Raw genomic sequence first — 14,106 nt, 5'->3', positions numbered from 1 at the left:
TATATAATATACCAAGCCAAATCAACCCAATATATCAAATCTGAGGGGTCAGGAATTGTTTAATTGACAGTTGGGAATAGCTTCAATTGTTTGGTATATTTGTTAGTAGGTTTGATAGATTGGCTTTGGCGGCAGCGCTGCAGGACCGACGCTGCCAGCACAGAGTATGCCATGCTCGAAGCGACATATCCATTAGCCGGGACAAATGATACTTGGACTCGCGGTATGCTACAGCATCCTCTTCCTTTACCGATGTTTGCTTCTCTTGGGATGCTAACGACGTAGATTAGGCTCCGAAATCCTTGACGGGATCATGCTTCCCGAGCTCTCGGCAGCTGAGTCAAAACAACAATTTGCCGTTACGATGCGCAATAATTGGACAGAAAGTGTTTACCTTATCCTTTCCTCCAACGGCACAATATCTGGTCGCATAATTGGGCCGCGCAATGAAACCATACCAAACATTCAGCTGAGAGAATCTGGGGAGCTAAAGGTGGCGAACTTCTCTGCTATCGCAACGACGATGGATGGGTTTCTTTACGGCTTCATCAACGATACAATAAGTGAATATTCCTTCGATGCATCGGATTCTTCAATCATGAATTTCGAAGGGATTGTCTACGATAAGTACGTCTCGGGAACATGACCCACACCAAATCTGTAGACGCTTGCTGTTGCAAAGAAAGAGATCAATATAATTCAATAAGGGGATGTGTCTCGAGAATTTTGCTTCTCTCGGCTGCATAGATATGTGTTTGGGCTCGTTATTCTATGAATTGAACTGTTGTAAACTACATGTATCCATATGGTTCTTGTGCCCTGCTTGATATCTCTGTTCATCTGAATCACTACTACTGCGATGCCTCCCAGGCAGCAACAAGTTGCGGCAGGTCCCGCACGAACTCTGTTCGCTTCGGAATCCACCCAAGCTCAGCCCTCGCACGACCTGAAGTCGCATTGCAAATCAACGCTAGAGCCTCGAAGAAGGGATTGCCATCGCAACCAACGTAAGAAAGTGCTCCTTTGGCGCCGATAACACGCTTCACCTCCTCCATCATCGTCGAAATCGAAATCGTCTCGCTTACAAAGTCGAAAACAGGCCAAGATCCGAAGGTGGGAAGACGGTCCACAACTCGCACGAAACCGTCGGCCAGGTCGTCCACGCAAACGACTCCTTTGCGAGTCTCTTGGTAGGCAGGGATTTCAATGGTGTTTTCGTCGCCACTCTTTGCTGCATCCAGCACCTTGCCCCACCAGGCTGTCATCACCCAAGAGCCTCGTCCGTAGACAGCGCCGGGCCGAACAATGGCAACATCTAAGTTGTCCCGAGACTTCAGCACGGCCTGCTCGTGAGCCGGTCGCCAAGCGACGGCTGTAGCGGGCTTGTCTGCAGCAAGGAATGTGCTGGGGACCGAGGTGTCGCTGATGCGCTGATCGCGGGGAGAGCCATGGACCCATGATCCGGAACAGTAGATAAATCCAAGTTTGGGCCCAATGGAGTTCTCCGTGGCAAGCCTGGAGGCCCTATCCTGAGCAGCTCCAGTGACAGATTCAAGGATCGTGGTCGCGTCACTGTAGGCTTGGGAAAGATCAATAACCACGTCGATGCGGTTTTCCGCGATAATAGCCTTGACGAAGGTGATGTCAGACAACTCTCCGATAAGAGGTTTGACTTCGTTTGATGCAAGAAGTTTGGTCTTCGTGTCGCTTCGAGAAGTAGCAAGGACAGTGTAGTTTCCAGAACGAATGAGAGCCTGAGCGACGGCCAAGCCGATGTAGCCAGCTCCGCCAAGGATGAGGACTCGGGCCATTTCGAAAGTTCGACAGCTTGTGGTGATGTAACGTGATAATATGATTTGAAGGCAGTTCAAAAATGTCGGATGTGCGGTGCGATGATGAAACTGACGATTTTCACTCAAATGAAAATGCAGCGTGTCTTGGCCATTTTTATGTTACAACTATGAACCAGTGACATCTCAAACTCGTTGTAAACTGTGCTAACCTCCAAATTTGGTATCCAGGATGCCTTGCTATTTCCACGGACGAACGATGGCCGCGGGCCTTGTGTTGGGCTAGGTGGCTTGACTAGCGCCGAGCCGTCTCTCCGGCTCTGGGTCACGGTCTTTGGGAGTGCGCTCCACAACAATTCAGTCTTTCGGAACCTCTTTAAGCTTTATAATCCAAACTTAGCAGCGGTTATTATTATCAGTGCGGGCGAACATGTGGTTAGGCACAGCATGATGATTCGCATTCCCAGGATAACTGACTAAGCCTGGCGCAGTTCGGCTTTACAAAGTAATTGCTAGATAATTCCGAAATCATAGCTAGCATACGCCTTACCTTCCCCGGGATAATGTTGAACTTTGGCTGGGTATCTCCGATTGCTCTCATTGCCTGGAGAATGTATGACCAAACTTCGATGGGCGCCAGCACATATTGACTGATTGGCAACACGAATCAATCATAGAGGCCATTGATTATTTGCAAGAATCATGCAAACACACTTCACAGAACAGCTTCGTGAAATTACATTGACTTCATTAACAGTAACTTTTGACTGTTTCTAATTACCAATTACTTGATTTCAATAGTCGTCTTCAGAGACAGGTTTCTGCTGGAGTTGCCCAGCCAAAGGGTGTAGGTACCCCTGCGCAGTTGCCATTGCTGAGCTACAACGTCCCAGACACTAAGATCACGTCGTGTGAGCTCAAAAGATACACGAGAAGTCTGTCCCGGGGACAGGAAAATGCGGGTGAATCCGCGCAGTTGGTGGACGGGGGTATCTTCACCGCCACCAGGAATCTCAACATAGAGTTGGGGAATCTCTGCGCCCTCGACATCACCGGTGTTGGTAACGGCGGCCTTGGCGACGGCGATTGTCTCCCAAAGAGATGGATGTCCTCCCTGAACAATGGCGATCTCGGGGTCGGGGTACTCGGCCGTGTCGGCAGCGGCAGTAAGACCGGCAGTCAGATCAGCGAGTTCGAAAGTGGTGTACGAGAGGCCGTAGCCGAATTCGTATCTGGGGGTGATGTTCTGGGCATCGAAGTAGCGGTAGTCGATGTACAGTCCCTCGGTAAAGTTGCTCTCCGGGAAGTAGTCATCCGAAGCGCTCGAGTTCAGGTGGTCGCCGTAGTCGGACTCAAGCTTGGCAACCGTGTAAGGAAGCTTGCCAGAGGGGTTCACGTCACCCCAGAGGACATCGACCAGACTGTAACCACTCTCCTGACCAGGAAGTCCGGCGAAGACGACAGCGGTAACGTTCTCGTGCTCGATCCACTCATCGACAGTGCGAATGCCTGCAGAGTGAACGATTACGACGGTGTTGGAGCAGTTGGCAGCCACGTTCTTGACGAGGTTGTCGCTGAACTCATCGGTCAAGCTCAGGCGATCAAAGCTTTCCGAGGCGTACGCGTTGATGAACACGAGACAAGCCTCAGAGTTGACGTAAGGGGGGGACGGGTTCTCGGAGTAGAAGTCCCAGCGAAGAATACCCTTGTTCTTAGCGATGCGCTCCTGGATGGCCTGGAAAGGCGAAACGACGTATGGGGGCGTGCTGCCGCCAGAACCACCACCAGTGATGAGGGTACCGTTGAATGTTTCCCAGCCAAAGTTGACCTCATAGCCGCCGCCGTAGCGAGAAGGGTTCTCCCAAGGAATAGCTTTGACTGTCGCATCGTATCCGTAGATGGAAAGGAACTTGGGGTTCTTGAATGGCAGGGTCTTGTTAACGTTCTTCACGAGAACAGTGCCTGCGGCGCCGATCTGACGGATCAAGTTGGAGTGATCGGCCTGAACGTCGACGGGGTAGGCCTTCTGCAAGTTGGAGTGGATAGCAGACTGGGGAAAAGCATGCTCCTGGCGCAGGTAGTGGTAACTGGCCAGAATTCTCGTGACCATGTCCGAGAGCCGGTCCTCGGTGACGGAACCATTGTTGACTGCCTCGACCAACTTGTCGCCCCAGTAGCCAGCATCGGGCATGACCAGATCCAATCCAGCGTTTGCGGAGGCCACTCCAGTCATTTGACCCTCCCAGTCACTAACAACGTAGCCTTCAAAGCCAAGCTCAGTCTTGAGAACACCGTTCAAGAGATGTGAGTTCTGGCAGCCATATGAGTGGTTGGCGCGTTGGTAAGAGCACATAACAGATGCCGCACCCTCCTTGAGAGAATCCATGAAGGGGAAAACGTAAAGCTCGTGGAGCGTACGGTCATCAACATTGGAGCTGATGGCTTCACCGAGGTCAGAGATACGACGGCGGTACTCCTGTTCGTTCAGCAGCCAGTGTTTGGCTGTAGCGATGACGCCCGCATCTTGAATTCCACGGGTAATTGCGCCCATGCCGGCGCCAGCAAGGTAAGGATCATTCGAAAGTCCCTCCCAATTACGGCCTCCGCGAGCGACTCGGCCGAGAGGACCTGCGCAAGGGGCAAGAGCAGCGTTGATTCCCTTGCCATAGTACTCGTCACCAAGTGCTTTGCCGTACTTGTACAGCAACGCCTTGTCGAAGGTAGACGCGACATGGATACCGGCCGGGAAAGCGGAAACGAACTCCTGACCGCGAATTCCGTCAGGAGCATCCGCAAAGCAAAGAGACGGAATGCCAAGGCGCTCAATCGCGCCTGAGTTGCCGACACAAGTACCGGTCCATCCTCGGGTGATGTTCGCCTTCTCCTCGACGGTCAGGTCTGCCACCAAAGCTCTAGCTTGACGGTATGCAGCCGCCCAGCTTGGGTTGGTGGTGCCGTTACCAGCGGCTAAGAAATGTTAGAAACTTACCATGACCTGTTTTAAGAGTGACACTTACGAGAGGGGTAGACCGGAGGACTACGACCGTAGTAAGGGACTTCCGACGGAGCAGACCCGTTGGTTTGCGCGGCAGCCAAGGCGCCGTTGAGAGCGGCCGCAAGGAGAACGCCTGTCTTCATCTTGGATCTCTGGCTGGTGTTGACTGAACTGTGAGTTCGGGGAGCCTTTGAGATCGCTGTGAGATGCCGGTGAGGGCCAACAAGAAGTGAGCTCGCCTGATGGTATGGGGATAGCCGGCTCTTAAAAGTCCTCCCGTGATGGCACCCGGCGATTGAAACCGGGCTTCCGTTGTTTTCTTTCGGTGACTATACCCGATCAACGTCATTCCCGGTGAAGCAGGGCCCGAAATGGACCTCATTCAATCGGTCCTATTCACAAAAAGTCATGGAGACAACATGCAGACTGTGGATTCATGACTCGACATTAACCGGCTCTGACTGGCGAGATCGGAGAATAGTCCGATGACTATCGTAATGTTAACTCGGATGGCTGGGGTGATAAATCAACAAACCAATTGGCCAATTGACAAACTAGACGACTGCCGGCGGGTCCTCTCCGACCTACCCCGCGCCCTCCGCATCGGCGACTCTCCGCCACGACGTCGACCGCGGTCGAAGCAAGGTTGGGGGTGGTTCTCTTGGTGGATATGTGGACTCATTTTGCCCGGGGAATTCCCGGACTTTGAGTCTGCTGACAGCGAGAGCATACGACTCTCTAAATGCCAAATGGCGCAACTGTTGGTCTTGATGTCGAAGGTTCCACCTGGCCCCCGCTTGGTTGATTTCGACTGACAGGCATTCGATAAGCTTGTCCCCAGGAGTTCACCGTTTTTTCCAATGAGGGTGGATTTTCGTCCAAACACCGGTTAGAGTTACCAACACAGTTTGTGGGACCACTCGGGGTCTACGACGGACTTCACAGTTCTAAGCCCCCGCATTCCGGATTGCGCAGTTGCACCCGCTCATTGAATCTTCGCGGGCCCATGTCGGTAGGACTAATCCATGCTCCATATGCGTGCGAAGTCGGATCAGCGTCACGGCAAGTTGTTAATGGCGGCCGTTGAGTGGGCAGATGCATGACTTCTCAACTGCTATGCTGCAGCGCACTCAGAGCAAAATCCGAAGATAATGTACCGTCTTGCTTGATGTCCCACGAAGTAACGAGTCAACAGATTTTCCAGCTTTTGGAGAGCATCCAATAATAAGAACAGCTGGGTGGAACGAGTTATCCCAGGAGACTAGGACTTTGGTTGTAAGAGAAGTATTGCGATTCCTAGATATTCCCCAACCGAACAAAAAGAAAACAGCTCCAACCATGATTGTGAAGGCGGCGACAGCGTAGTGACTGATCTACTTCGACAATCAAGGCGATAACGCACCGATAATCATCAATGCAATTGAGTTTCAATGTCTTGCATCTCTGCCACGTTTTCTCGGCTAGTTCGGCTTGAATTAGAGCAGCTTTCCGTCTGATCGTCGTCTTCAATCCATGCGGCCCCTGACATAAAACGAACTGGCACGTGACAAGTTTCATGTTCTGCAGGAACTCAGGGATATGTAGCCACTCGCGTGATGAGCCGACTGTGAATCTGGAGGAACCTTGCGGCGATTGCTCAGCTAAACAGTCTAGATTGCGGCTTTCCGCACGCAAAGGACCTTTCGATTGCTCCCATAAATACGGGCACTTTTTTTGTTTGCAGGCCTAGGGTCTTCATCCTGGCGAACATCGCAAATCGAGCCTCGGGTGCGAATGCCTCGTACTTAACATATTGCGGGGGTGGCGCTCGCCGTATTTTCAATGGTCTGTCCTGTGCGATGAGCCGTACTGGATTCTACCAGGTGACCATGAGAGCAGGTCTAGGCACGCGTGGACAGTCGCAGTTTTACCACTGGGTTTAAAGATTTGTCAACGGAAGGATACAAGTGATAGGGGAAGTTCGCTCTCCGCCTGACCGGTTCCTAGAATCTAACTATCGCCCTTGCTGCTCTTCTGACTGGCCACATCCAGACTCGCCATCCATGACAGGCACGAAGGATCGTCCAATAGAGGAAAAGACACCTCTTCTAATAATACAAGCTTTTGGATCTCGGCAAACGTTCAATGTTACTGGCACTGATGGGTGCCTCGAGAAGTTGTTCCTGCAGGCAACCCCCGGTCGTCTCAGCTGCGAGTGACCTAAACCCTCTTGCGGTGCCTGGCGATCATCTGCACCAAGCTTCCATCGTCCCGAACTACTGTCCAGTTTCTAGATCATAGTGGGGCTGAGCGATGAATGGTATTGGACTGTTACACAGCGAGGCAGAGTGAAACCGCATCCGGTTCCGTGCGAGTATCAGAGACCAGCCCAACTTAGAACAGCACGGACGCCTCAACATGGGCTCATGCAATCGAATAAGTACAGCTGAATATCCAAATCCATGCCTTTGGATGATTCGCAACTGTCTTTCACGTGTTGAACACCTTCATTCTGTCATTTCTTTCTTCGACCAGCTTGGCCTGGACAAAACTCATCAACGATGCACATCTCTCTCGTTACGCTACTCGGCGGTATCGGGGCGCTCGCGGCCCCAAATATTCCCCGGCAGGCTCCGCCAGCTCCAGCTGTGCCGCTGCGCATAATGGCACTTGGTGCGTCTGTCACGTTCGGTACAGGCTCTACCACCGGCAACAGCTATCGCAAAGACCTGCAAGACCTTTTGGTCGCCCAGGGAATGACTGTATCTTATGTCGGCACGAGAACAAACGGCAACTTTGCAGACAATGCTGTCGAAGCGACCGGGGGGTTCAGAATCGCCCAAATTGCGGACTCAGCAGACAAAGCCGTTCCCATGCTAAAGCCGAACTTGGTCCTCGTCGATGCTGGAACAAACAACTGCAACAAAGGCGGGGAGGTTCCAGATGCTGGAGCCAACGTTACGGCGATGATCAACAAGATCTACCAACAAAGCCCCGGATCGACGGTAATCCTGACATCTATCCTCGCCAACAAAGTCCCGGAGCAAGACGCGTGCCGTGTCAAGATCAACGAACAGTACAACGCAGTAGCAGCTCAGTTCCAACAATCCGGCGCAAAGTTTGGATTTGTCGATATGCGAAGCCCAGATGCACCAACACTTAATGACCTGAACGATACGAGACACCCGAATGATGGAGGATATGTCAAGATGGCCAATGTGTGGGCAAAGGGGATTCAGGAGGTCATGGCGAAGGGATTTGTGACTGCTCCCAGCTGAGAGACCCAGCTTTGAGAGATAAGCCCGGGCAGTTGGGCAGTTTGGGAAATTTTCCACGCCTTCGATATTCGTTTCTTGATGGTTGTGTTAATACCAGTTCAGACAGAGAATAAGTACAAGTAATGAATGGTGAGAGATTTGGTGTCAGACTTTGATTTGATTAAATGACGTATCAAGATCATGGTATTGTTGTTATCGATGCACTCTTCTTTTTCTCCTGCTCTCAGTTTATGTCTATAAAACTTTGATTGTGCTCAGTGCCCTACCTAAGAACCAAACACTGCCAGAAGTGTTGGAACTCTCTGAGACAAAAAGGTGTTGACATCTGCAGCACCGTACATGCTCCTAGACGTAGGCTCTGGTCATTTCTTCAATAAGCTTCGAAACTGATAGACCACAGACTATCTTGACGAGTCTACTATCGCCCATGAGTAGTTTTCCAGGCCCGTGGTACAAAATAAGAGTTTTCAGGTTTAAAATCAATTTATCGTTACATATTATACGCGTTGCGAAAGCTCTGTCACGGATCAATAATGCAAGTACGGGACAAATCCAAAATTTTCCACAGACTTAAATCTCTCGGGAATTAATGTTATCTCACTTCCTTTTCAATGATCTGCGTTCCGGTCCGTCATCGCATCTTGACCTCTGATGTCACCACCTCACTCCCAAGTTGCTCTTGGGTCAGATGCGCGCCTTGGGGTGCCATCTTCGGAGCGAACACCATCCTTGATGCACCCCTGACCCACTCAGGGGCTCCCCTTTCGTTATGACCTCCAATAAGCACATGTGATGTGTACTTATCTTTGGAGATGCTGGCATTATGTTTCTGGGTCTCTTTTACGCCCCCCTCAGTGGCTGACTCAGGACCAACACCGTCATCTCTGACGATGAAGAAGTGAACCTTGCGGCTTTCTGCGGAATTTAGCAAGAATAGTTTACCCATGTTACGGACATCTCCCCTAGAGGGTTCTGGTGCTCTATCTCTCTTCCTGACGTTTGTGACATTGGCAAACGAGGAACTCCAGGCTCTTCTCTGCCATATACAAATGATTCACTCCCCAGGTAGAACCGTCTGCGGGTTCATGAACATCTAGTTATTCTTCATTAAATAAATTCTTAGCAAGCTTTACACAAATTTATTATACTATACGTGGGGGGCTTCTGACAAGCTTGTGCTTTGAAAGTCGGTGAGTCGAAACGATCAACCTCATAGGTAAGTCCAAGTCGGGTTTCGCAGTCTGTGAATCGCATCTTGACAGTACATTTGATTGCCTGCTGACTCGTTTACAAAGCAGGTAACTATTTACTTCCCTGTCTTGACTCGTGGTTTATGAGCCAACAACTGTAGTCGGTATTAGGACAGCATCTATTCCTAACATATTTGAGTTTTTCGGCTAGATAACGCCCTCGGTATTCGCAAAGAAGCGGAAGTTATTGACCGAGGCACCAGCGTCGGTTTTACTAAGCCTCCGAGTTCCACTACTTTACAAAGACGCATCAGTAAAACGGATATTCCTCCAAGGAGGTTTTGTATATAATCTTAGTACCAGTCTGCCTTCACTGTTATGATCACCTAGTCCACTAGAAACTTCATATCTTACCACACAGCTTGCATGAAACGCCAGCCTCAAATCAGACCAACATAGTCGCAAGATGGTGAGAGTTTCCGCTCTGCTTCATGCGATGTTCGCAGGATCGACCGCCGCCCAGTTCGACATGTATTGCAACCACGGTACTTATGAAAGCCCGGCTCTCAGCTGTGATAATGTGAATTTTCGAATCTACTATCTATCGTATGACGCGGTTCTAACTATTTACTAGGGTCAGAACGTATATTGTGTGCGTATAACCGCTCCAAATCAAGGCTGAACTACATAAAACCTCTGATTGCTGAATCATTTGCAGTGTGTCTTTCCGAATTGGTTCACCACTGACCCTGGTCTCGCCCCTGGATTTCCTATTCATCGTCAGTGTACGAAGTTCTCGGGCGAATGCGCTGCCAAGGATAGCAACGGCAATCGTGTAAAAAGCAAGTTTGGAAAGGACGCCGTTGGTGTGAGTCGCATACTTGCCACAGCTCGCGATGGACTGATTTGCTAATTCAAATATCCTAGTTTGGTGCCTGCGTCGGCATACCCTCTGATCACATTCCCGGTAATCTTGCTAACGTTCAACAGTGTTGATATCTACTACAATGAAATACAGCACGCATTTTTCAAAGCGGCCCTTCTGAGACTTAATAGGCCCCTTGAGGCTGAGCTGATCATGAACAACAGCGTATCTAGCCGCCACGGATGGCTCAATGTCGTCTCTTTTCCTGAAACTGCCGGTCGAGCTTGCCGGTAGCTTCGCAGAAAAGGACCACCGTTGCTAGAAGCCTTTGAATAGACAAGGCCGAATATTTCATTGAGAGAAAGAGATCAGTACGTAGCGGCTGGTGTGGGACGAAGCTTCTTGGCCAAGTTGTTGAAATGCGCAGGCCTGGTTTTGTTGGTGCGATTGGGTGACAGTAAGCCTCTGGCAAACCTAGTGTGAAGATGTCGCCAGGAGACCCCCGTAGCAAGCCATAGGGCCCCCTGAGAATGGCAACCCGTAGGGAGCTTTATTCAAAGTCTAGAGACGCGACAATGTTTCTGTAGCAACAAATCAAATTATTTGGTACCTATGCGCAAGGCTGAAACTGAGTACTAAACAGACGAAGCGCTCACCATACAGTGAGGATAAACACAAAGGCCACAGAACTCAACTTTCTTCCACGGGGCGAAGGGTATACTTCAGAAACATTTATGATTAGAAACAAACATCTCCTGCAATCTTCCCCTGTTTGATCCTACTGCTAAAGTCGACCGTTTTCAACCACTCTTGTCCCCATTCTCAGTCACGGAATGTCTTGTCAAGCCATGTTCCCTATCTATCATTCCTGTTCCCAGCTTTGGAAATGCCATCAAACCATTATAGGAGTCCTTCAACGACATGTTGAAGCGAGAAAGCGTCTTGCCTAGATGTCGAAGGAGCAAAATGGACACTGAGAGTGGATACCCCTTCGTGTAGGTCTCCAGCCCGCGCGTAACTGCGAATCTCCGAAGAGCAGGGAGCGTGCTGGCTAGATAAGCCCTGGCGTGCGTTCCGAACGTCGTCAAATCTGCCGCCAGCGGATCTTGGTCAAGCTTGGAGCCCGGATTGTCATTCATTGGCGGTACGGAGAAGACGAACCGCTCCAAGTTCCTGGGGCGTTCAAGTTGGTTGGCACGGACTTTGTGCGCTTCCAGTGGTCCTTTGCACGCATTTCTCCAAGGTTTTGATGCACTTCAGATGCTGTTCACGCAGGAATAACACACGCAATGGAATACCAGCTACAAGAAGTCGATCACAAACGATGACACAGCGAACGTGCGGAATCTCTCGTTAGCTACCTATCGCAAAGCTCAATCGTAACCCCAAAGCTGCAGAGTATGCACGCAGAAGCAGCTTGGCGTAGGAGAGCTCGCCGGGTAGACACTACGACAGTGCAGTTGCCTGCAAGTCACTTTGATTTATTTAATTTTCCCCATCTGACCTGTCAACTCTAGAAATACGGGCCGCTCGGGTGCGGCCGGCTTTCCGAAGTTGGTCGGCCGAACACCCCACATCCCGATACCACTCCGATCACCTCATTTAGCCCAAGGGGTCATGTTTTCGTCCGTGTCGCTGCCAGACCTTGACCCCGAAGTAACCGTGATTTGAGTTGTGCGGGTGACCTGTACACCAAGCTTCCCATCTCGCGTGGAATCCTGCCCAGAAGGGCCCCCGTGGAGCTGTTCTTGCGATTCCGATCTATCAAAATTAGTCATAGACACCCCGTCATCCCGCATCTTGTAATAGCTGTCTGCGTGGAGTCCAGACTTTGATCGCTGCGGTGTGGAACCAGTCGCGTAGTCTGATGACTTCTGGTCCGACGGGTTTGTTGTCTTTACGCTGATGCCAAGCGCGCTCTTCATCTTGCGGGGAAGGCCAGATTCTCTGATTATCTTTGGCAAACAGGGAACGCTGAGGATGAAGAAGCCGCAGGTCATTTCGGCACATGCCCAGAATAATAAGGGGCCGATGAAGTACATTGTGTCTGCTGCTTGGGCGAACGCGATCGTATGGTCGAGACGGAAACAAGCGGCGATCGATGCCCTGGCAATTGTTAGCGAGTAATCCCACTACAGGATCGATATCCTTACAAGATGCCAACTCCGAAGATGATCGAGATTCCGATCTTTCTTTGCAGATTCATTTGCAGTCCCCAAATGATCCGTTGTGGTAGCAGGACCATCACAATATCCGTGGCAACTTGAACGCTCGCCGACATAAGCATTACCTTTGGCAGGGCAAAACACTTGCTAGGCAAGTAGAATTCCCAGATTGCGTTATGAGGGGTGCACTGTATATTCAGCAGAATGATGCAGAGTATTCCCCAGAGACACTGGAAGCCAACGACGCCCATGCAACACCACCAGAACACACTTTTTCGTTTATCGCCAGCGGTGAAAATTCGGCACCAGTCGAGAAGGATAGCGGTTTTGATCAGGGGCAGGACGGCTGAGTAACAACATCCATAAACAAGAATCAACTTTCGCGGGTCAGTGGTGCAATGCAAATAACGCTTATAGACAACTCACATATAGAGGTTGAATGAGATCTTTGTTTCGGAGATTCCATGTGTGTACATAATAGCCTGGTGTCCAAATCATGCCGTCAGCGGCGTACGCGGTGCCTCAATACGCTCCCTGTTAGAAATGACAGTCAGCGGAGTTATCCATAGCGCCAGTGGAAGGTTGTTCTAGACAAAAGCTTGTTTGTAATACTCACATAGGCCAGAATCATCAAAACTACTCGTTGTACCGTGTTAGCTAAACCTCAAACTTTTACGGCGCTGAATCTTGAAAGGGGCGCAATACCTTCTTCGATGCGGACTTTCTTCTCGATCCACAAACGTGCGTAACAGCGCAAAAATAGACACAGTGTGGCAATCACCATACATGCTGTTGTCACAGCCCAGGCAAGGTCATTTTGGTTGGGCGGGTTGTCGAAGTTCGGCGTGACACCCTCTGGCGGTGCCAGCGCTGGTGAGGCTAGAAGGGCTTCTAGCTCGTCCGATGACAACGACATGGCGAGGGTTGAGAGTTGATAGAATGAACGGCAAGCTCTGTCTCCGCATTGGAGGGAGTGCCGCAGACGAAGAGACAACCGATCATATACCTACATGCTACGCGCAAGGAGTCATTGGACAGGCAGAGCCCCGGGTAAGGGTGAGACAGCTGTGTGGAGTTAGCCGGTGGGTTGAATATGTAAAAGTTCAGATGATGGTCGGGCAGACAAAACGTAAGTAGCCAACGAGAGGATCAGGATCTACACACAGACTCGCCTGTACCGGATTTTGAGCCAAACTCAAGGCTTCCTCATCTGCGACGCCTGACTAGTGGCATTTACTTCTGTGTCATCAGCGAAAGATTCAACGGCGACCACGCTTATCCCGCGCAACAGCATGATATGTCATCTGAGTTCACAAGAGCTTGAGTAAAAGAAAGATCCTCGAGAGAGGATAACGGTTTTCCTCTCGCATAGATCACCCATAAGCTCGCCCGCGTAATTTGTGCCTTGTAAACGATGCAAAAGTGCTTGAGTACCAAGTGCGGGCAGAAACACCTGCAGGAAAGCATCATTTCCTGGTACATGGGACTGGCCCAATTATCACAACAGAACTATCTACGGTTGGAGCGTCTCGGCACCCGCGAGCTCGATTCGGAAATTCTTCTGCCCAAAGCGGCGAGTTGCGGAACACCGTTAATGTCAATATGGGTTGCGGATGGATGGCATACCCCAAGTGTTCAACGGTTGTTCACATCTCGTGCCATAAAATGTTAGCATACTCCACGGAGGACGACGACAGCTTCATTGTCAGACCAAAAGTGGGACCCACAATTGCGGAGCTATTGTGGCGCCTTATATCTGACACACCCCCTCAGGTTGAGGGCTGTTTTTCCCTGTTAAGCACTCAAGCTGGATGGCATCGAAGTAGGTAAGCGCTTCTACAACT

The 14,106-nt window shown here is 50.5% G+C and overlaps 3 protein-coding genes across 3 annotated transcripts; 1 reads left to right on the top strand and 2 right to left on the bottom strand.

Annotated features, from left to right (window-relative positions):
* Window positions 1-851: 851 nt before the first annotated feature.
* On the bottom strand, window positions 852-1,811 carry COL26b_014409 (uncharacterized protein; the record flags this gene model as incomplete). The annotated part of the gene is made up of 1 exon (XM_053186980.1): window positions 852-1,811. The coding sequence occupies one exon, from the start codon at window positions 1,809-1,811 to the stop codon at window positions 852-854; it is 960 nt and encodes a 319-aa protein (XP_053029077.1).
* Window positions 1,812-2,574: 763 nt separating this feature from the next.
* COL26b_014408 (uncharacterized protein) lies at window positions 2,575-4,928 on the bottom strand (the record flags this gene model as incomplete). Its single annotated transcript, XM_053186979.1, has 2 exons — window positions 2,575-4,757; window positions 4,808-4,928. 2 exons carry the CDS (start codon window positions 4,926-4,928, stop codon window positions 2,575-2,577), a joined length of 2,304 nt encoding a protein of 767 aa, XP_053029076.1.
* Window positions 4,929-7,325: 2,397 nt separating this feature from the next.
* Window positions 7,326-8,042, top strand: COL26b_014407 (uncharacterized protein; the record flags this gene model as incomplete). The annotated part of the gene is made up of 1 exon (XM_053186978.1): window positions 7,326-8,042. The coding sequence occupies one exon, from the start codon at window positions 7,326-7,328 to the stop codon at window positions 8,040-8,042; it is 717 nt and encodes a 238-aa protein (XP_053029075.1).
* Between the last annotated feature and the right edge of the window lie 6,064 nt (window positions 8,043-14,106).

This window comes from Colletotrichum chrysophilum (assembly GCF_026319265.1).
Source record: "Colletotrichum chrysophilum strain AFK26 chromosome Unknown scaffold_371, whole genome shotgun sequence".
NCBI lineage: Eukaryota > Fungi > Ascomycota > Sordariomycetes > Glomerellales > Glomerellaceae > Colletotrichum > Colletotrichum chrysophilum.
This window is presented reverse-complemented; position numbering and strand designations above follow the sequence as displayed.